The sequence below is a fragment of the Pteropus alecto genome, unplaced genomic scaffold (assembly GCF_000325575.1).
Source record: "Pteropus alecto unplaced genomic scaffold, ASM32557v1 scaffold25, whole genome shotgun sequence".
NCBI lineage: Eukaryota > Metazoa > Chordata > Mammalia > Chiroptera > Pteropodidae > Pteropus > Pteropus alecto.
In genome coordinates this window covers 30230878-30237770 of record NW_006441955.1, presented here as the reverse complement: position 1 = coordinate 30237770, position 6893 = coordinate 30230878, and the positions used below count along the sequence as shown (strand labels likewise).

General features: G+C 35.6%; 1 protein-coding gene across 2 annotated transcripts in view; it reads left to right on the top strand.

The window, feature by feature from the left end:
- DDAH1 (dimethylarginine dimethylaminohydrolase 1) overlaps positions 1-6893 on the top strand; it is a 212884-nt gene that overhangs the window by 167069 nt on the left and 38922 nt on the right. For both annotated transcript variants that reach the window (XM_025051936.1, XM_006919372.3), the window contains exon 2: positions 6718-6817. In XM_025051936.1, the coding sequence (XP_024907704.1) occupies positions 6718-6817 (100 nt within the window). The remainder of the gene's footprint in view (positions 1-6717; positions 6818-6893) is intronic.

Sequence of the window (6893 nt, the reverse complement as noted above, 5' to 3'; positions counted from 1 at the left end):
TTCTTCCTTACCAGTAGAACATTTCTCTTTGTCCACCTCTGACCTTTAAACCTTCTGTGAAAGGCTCACCCAATTAAGTCAGACTCACCCAGAATAATCTCCCTTTTGATTAACTCAACTAATTAGAAATATTAATTGCATCAGCAACATATCTTACCTATGCCATGAAGCATAACCTGACCACAAGAACGATATCTCATTGTATTTACAGGTTCTTCTCACATTCAGAGAGAGATTTTGATTCAACATATACATCAGGGGGTAGCATTCTTGGGCACCATCTTAGAATTCTGCCTACTATACTTTCCAATGTAGTAGAAACCCTTCTCATCTTTTCAGATTAATTGGATTGTTTTGGAGTCTGAATAGTGTCTGGGTGTGGAGTATGTCCACATGTCCATATGCTTTATAATCTCACTGTAATTAAAATACAACTGTTTACAAAGATTTTTCCACAAATAACCTCTTCTAATAATCTGATCTAGATATTGGAAAGATGAAGTAGTGGCTTCCCAAATTAATTAACCTTAGTTTGTCTGTGCTTGGGGGGAAAAAAAATTAGAATCTTTAGAAACCAAACCTAAATTCAGATTGCTGCAATTTGTAGCCTCTGTCCCTTCATTCTTCCAGAATGTCTGAGTCCACATTTTTGTTCAAACAAAGTGAACGTAATCTGTTTTTAAGAGATATTGTAGATTTTCACAGTCATTCTAACATTTATTTTCATTTGACTGCATAGTAGATATCTAAATTATCTTTTTTTGATACTAAGTTCAAATCTCAGCTCTGCTGCTATAAGAGCTTGGGCAAGTCAATTACCTTGCCTTGGTTTTCTCATCTATAGAACAGAAATAATGCTTGTACTAGTTTCATCAGATTATGAAGGTTAGATAAGTTAAATATGAGTTCATAGGAGAGTGTCTGGCACATAGGAAGAAAATATTGTTTGCTACTATATTGCTAACTAAATTCCTCCTAAGAGCTTTGTCCTAAAATTGGAGTTCAAAAGAGGATTCCAGTATGTTTTTATTTAGGAATTTTTAAGACTGAGTCATTTAGTATTAAACCTCTTTTTGATCTTTTTTTTTTCTTTCGTAGTTTTGGTTAGTTTTAGTCATTTAATCAGCACATGTGGAAAAGTTAAGGAATTAACCACTGAACATTCTTTGAACATGAACCTAAGGCATCCCACAGTGAAGGGTTGTAAATAATATACAAGCCATCCTTGGTGAACATTCCTAATGTGATTTGTGTGTTATGTTCATTTTACTTAGCATTTTAATCACATTGCACCTTAGAATTCTAAGACCCTCACATACAGAAATGTCATCCATCTCTGATAGGAAGAGATAATGGAATCCAAAGTCACCTTGGCATAGGATCTCGTAATACCCAGTGGACTTAAATGTACAGAGTTGGAAAACAGAAGGTGTGTGCTCCAATTCTGATGAGGCTGTGCTTCATGATGAGACCTCATGAGAATCATAATCACACAGTGCAGTGAACATGGACATGAACATGGACTTAGAAGGCTTGACTCGGCAAGACAGTCGACCTCCCTTAGCCTCAGTTCACCCATGTAAAATAGGTATACTAATGCCTACCCTTCTTACCTTTTGGAGTTACTGTCAGCATCACAACAAATTTTTCATTTTATGGTCATTATTTTTCATAAGATATACCTGCCCCATTAGATTGTTAAATTCCCAAGGACAGGGACTGTGGTTTCGTGGTTTTTATTATTATTATTAATTATTCTTTGTGGCCTGATTTAAAAAAAAAAGTTGGCATCCACTAAATGTTTATCAAACTAAAATGTTGATCAAATAAGAAAATATATTTGAAAGCATGATATGGACGTTAAATATTGTTATAAATTCAGCCAAATGTACTAGTCCAAGTGGCCACAGGACCAAAGATGTGCTGATTAACAAAAAACATTAAGGTGACATAAACAAAAGAAATGCGAGAGCCTTTTGAGTTTGGCCAGGACAACACAGTGTAACTTTGATGCACCATCAGGCCAGCTACCTTTTCACATGCGAGAGCTGTCACATCAGCCTTTTGAAGAGCTTTCTCGGCATGATCTGTGTCACACTTAACATTAAAAGACAAAACAAAATCAGCAACAAGTTGAGAAAATGAAAACATCTCCAAGTACCAACTACCAATGAAGCTAGGTTGCTGCAATTCATTTTTTTAGCGCTAGATGAGTATGCATAGGATTACAGTGTAATTTTAAAGCTCTTATAACATGATGAGTTAAAAGGGACTCAGAACACTTAAATGGGCATTGAAACTCTAGTGCTAGTGATGGTGATAGCGCTCTCACCACAGGGCAGAACCGTAGGTGACTGAGACATATTGACCGCAGACAGGCCACTGCCATGGGCCTCATTTGTAGTCATAACATCTGGCAGCTAATTGAGCAGGAGCAGCTAGAGAGAAGCAGCTTAGTACACAGAGGTTGATGCAGATTTTTAATAGAGTCGCAGCACAGAATTGCTCAACAGGCCTCACGAAAACATTCACGGCATCCAAAGTGAATGTGTGAAACATTCAAAGTGAACAATATGTTTAAAATACGCAACAAAATCAACTTTGGACAGGGCCAACTGGAAAATATTGATATCTAAATAGAGTATTAAACTAATTATGGTGTTATTGCAAGCTATTATGAATAAAAAACATATCAGGTTTTATATTTGTTTTGGTATTTTGTGTTTGGGGGAGATTTTGCAAGAAGAACAAGAGAGTTGGTATCAAAAGAGTTTTAGTTAATGCTGAAAATGGTATGTTTTTATCTTTTATTCCTTTTTGAAAGGTAACCAGAGTCCAAACCAAGCACCGAATTAATTTAGGTTAAAATAACAGTGATCTCAGCAACTACTAGTTTTGAGCACAATGTGCCAAGCACTAAACTAGGTGCTTTTTGTATATTAGCTTATTTGTTACTTGCGTACTCCCCGTTAGAAAACATCTTCCCATTTTCAGATTAGGAAATTGAGGCTCAGAGAGGTTAACTCATCCCAACTCACATAGCTAATAAATAATAGAGGCTGTATTGAAATCCCCAGTTCTTTCTAATCGCCATGAGAACTCAAAAGGAGAGAAATGAGAAGACAGGATGACGATGTAAACATGATAAGACAAATAATGGAACAGAAATGAGAGCCATAAAAAAAGATAAGAAGAGAGTAGGTTAAAAAAAGGTAAGAAAAGGAGACCAGGCATTGAGAAAGAGAGGGAATTCTTTAGACTGAATCCTTTAAAGTAGCAATGTCTTTATTAGTAACTGTAATTATTCTGTTTCATCTCAGCTGACACTCTTTTGAGTCCTGTGGGACATCTTACTAGACAGTCCCACTTCCCACCTTATATAGTACTTCCAGGGGCTATTTCAAAGCGGAGATTATACAAGAAATCTACCACATAGCCTGACAGCTTCCAGGATCTGGAAGGAATCAAATTGGATTGATTTAAATTTCAATCTGTCCTCAGTGTTTGTGCTCTAACTTTACATGGGCTTTGTAGAAAAGACTAATTTTAATTCACTGGAAAGCAGATGAGATCTGTCATGGGATGGTAAAACACAAGAAACTTGTCCAAATTAAAAAAAAGAAACAGCTTTCTCTCATGGGTCAGTTTCATAGCACAAGTATTTGTCACTAGGTGCACACAAGCTGGTATTCATCAAAATAATAAAAATTGTTTCTAAGGTTTATTGAGCAATTACTATGTGCTAAGTGCTTTAAAATGTATTTAATGGTCAAGAGGAGTCTAGGAAGTTGGTACTGTTATGATGACTAACCACTCATTTTAATGATGTAAAAACTGAGGCTCAGAAAGTTAAATAACCTAGGTCACTTGGCCAATAAGTAGCAGAGCAAGGATTTGAATCTCAGGCTCTTGATCAGTACACTATACAGCTTTTCCCAGTGGAGTAACCATGAATGTATAACCCCGAAATCTCTATATTTTTTGACTATAGTACTCTAAGAAAAAAAAGGTGGGAGGGGAAGGGCAGAGGGAAGGAAGAAGGAAAGGAAAAGATAATTACCTCGAAAACTAGACCAGCTCTTGAAAAGAGAGATATGGGTTGAGTTATTGGGAGTAGGGGTGTTCTGAACCCACTGTGGCAGAGAAAAAGTCTGTAGCAAAGGGTGGGAGGAAAAAAGATGAGGCAAAAAAATAGGAGCATAAAGTAAAAAGATGAAACAATGCATGTAGAGTAAAAAGAGAAGAAAGGTCTTGTAAATCTTTAGAATAGAGTATGAAAATTATATAACTAATTTTTAAATAAATTAATGTCATTTCTCTAATTTACCCTATTTATTTCTAATTTCATTGGCTAAACTGACCCGTTCAACTCAGCCTTTGGAATTAATACTGTTTGTTCTGATGGTGTCTCAGCGAAAGGTGGGTGTGTTATTTGGTCTTTTTTTTTTTTCCTCTTGAAAGTTATTTAAGTCAACATTAACCATGGCTATGTAACCACAGAAAGGGCAGTATCTTGAAGGCTCATGGTTTGGATCTTCTCCTGCAAAACTTCCCACTTCTATCTATAGTTATGTTTAGTGTTTTACCTGCCAGAATCGTTGGCTTGCTATGGGTCTGTGTGTCAGGGCAACACTGGGCCTTGTTTGCAGCCGAGTTTTTCTGCTTCATGAAACCCTGGTGCCAAGACTATGCGGTTCTCAATGGACATCCTCCGGTTTAGTCTCTTGTTTCTTCTCCAGAAATTTCCCAGTGGTTAGCATTGCCGACTTGATGCCATATGGTCGTACGAATCTCAAAACCGTTTACTTGATGACTAAAATTTTTTTTTAACTTGTGTTGATGCTTAAATTTTTTTTTAACTTGTGTATCCCCTTCATTCTGAAAGTAATAGAGTGTCATCAGTGTTTGTGGTATAGACCTATCTTGATGACTTTGTTTATATAGATGTGACTGAATATTTTTTTAAAAAGTACTGCCTTTGCACAAAAGCCAGTTTTTTCATGTCAGTGCAGCTGTTTTAACTTTTAAGAAACCACAAGCATTTTATCCTCTAAAATTTTAATTTGAAAGATGTAAGACTTTTAAAGAAATACAATGTTTCTGAAACTGGTATATGTTAGCCTCTTGTGTTCTCTTTAAACTCTTAAAGAGTTGAATAAAGTTCCTGAGTTAAGTTAGTTATAAACTTTCACACCAAAATACATGTTATTGCTGAATATCTAGTAATCTTTGAAATGTTGTTATAACAGAAGCAGTAGCATTTATAATAAAAATCAAAAGGTAATAGTAGCTCAGTTTTCATGATCGCTCTCTAAGCTGAGTGAATTTTCCATGGACACAGAGACAGATGCCAGAAACAGTTGTGTTTTCCTGGATTTGCTGCAGCCCAACTAGTCATGGTAAATGGTGTTTTGCTTCTTTTCTATGCTATAGCAATGATTTCCACTTCCTGTTACATAGGAAAACCTATTCTGCTGTTAAAAGAGGTCGCTAGATGTATTTATTACAACGTTAAGACCATTTTATCCATGGAAATAATTTTTTATTGTTCTGAGTCACTCTGGTTTGTGGAATTTTTACATGAGTTCCAGGACAAGGATGAGATGATATATTTATTTTATTTTGTATCCTCTCTCATATGTTTTTTGACCGTATGAATGTCAAGCTTGTTGTCAAAGTATTTTCACATTTTTATTACTTTAGAAGTTACTCTGCTATATTTATGTCTCTTAAACTCTTCATTGACAATTCACTATGTGAACTGGGCATTTATTTTGGCAGCACTACTTGCTTTTCTCAGTGTCATGTGATCTCTTGTTTTGCCCTTAGCCCCAATTCATGTCTTCTCCATGTATGTCTTTACCGTGTTAAAGTTTATACAAACCTTTAGAAATATTTAAATCTTTTTGTTGAGCTGCTGGAAGGACTTGCATTAAATTGTGAACTCCAAAGAGCATTTGCTATGTCTTAAATTTTTTTCTTGTATTAAAGTAAATCTCCTTAGAAGTATTCCCTAGTTCAGCCCAGAATATCTCTTCTGCTTGAGACTACAGCCAGGAATCATAGAAAGTCCCTGAAATTTATTTTAAAATATTCTTTAGTTTGATTGCAATTATTGTATTTGTTAATCTCCTCTAGGGATCTAGGTTAAATTTAAATAACAGTTCAGATATACAGAGAAGGCTTAGACATCCCGACATTTCAGAAAATATCTGCATAGAAAACAATGACTGTCCTTTTGAGTGATTTTAAGGTACTGGTTATTGTCATTGATATTCCTTCCACATATTACTCTGAGTGTGTGTAATTCTGACTGACTTAATGTTTAAAATTAAATCTTGTGCTTTCTGGCAAGGGTAGGAGGATCGGTTGTTCTGCCTCCTACCTGTCTTGACTCATGTGCCCTAACTAGTCACTCTTCCAACAGTGTCCTAACTAGTCAGCCTTCAACAGAAAAAGGGACTATAATGTTGACTTGAGCTTAGACTAGAGGGAACAAAAAGGGAGAATTTCTAATAGGTAATTTCTTCTCTTGCAAATGATTATGACTAGTCCGGACTATACTACATATGTCCATATATTCTCAAGGGTGTGTGTGTGTGTGTGTGTGTGTGTGCGTGTTTGCACATGGGGGCATGATTCAATGTTCAGAAGTTTTAGATGACTGGTTTTCTTGTTAGAAAATGGTAGAATATTAATCTGAATTATTTTCAACAGGTTGACATGATAAAAGAAGCATTAGAAAAACTTCAGCTCAATATAGTAGAGATGAAAGATGAAAATGCAACCTTAGATGGTGGAGACGTCTTATTCACAGGTATAGTTGTATTTACTTTTTGCGATACAAAAATATTTCTAATATCTGGCTTATATCCTCTTGTTTAATTATAGAT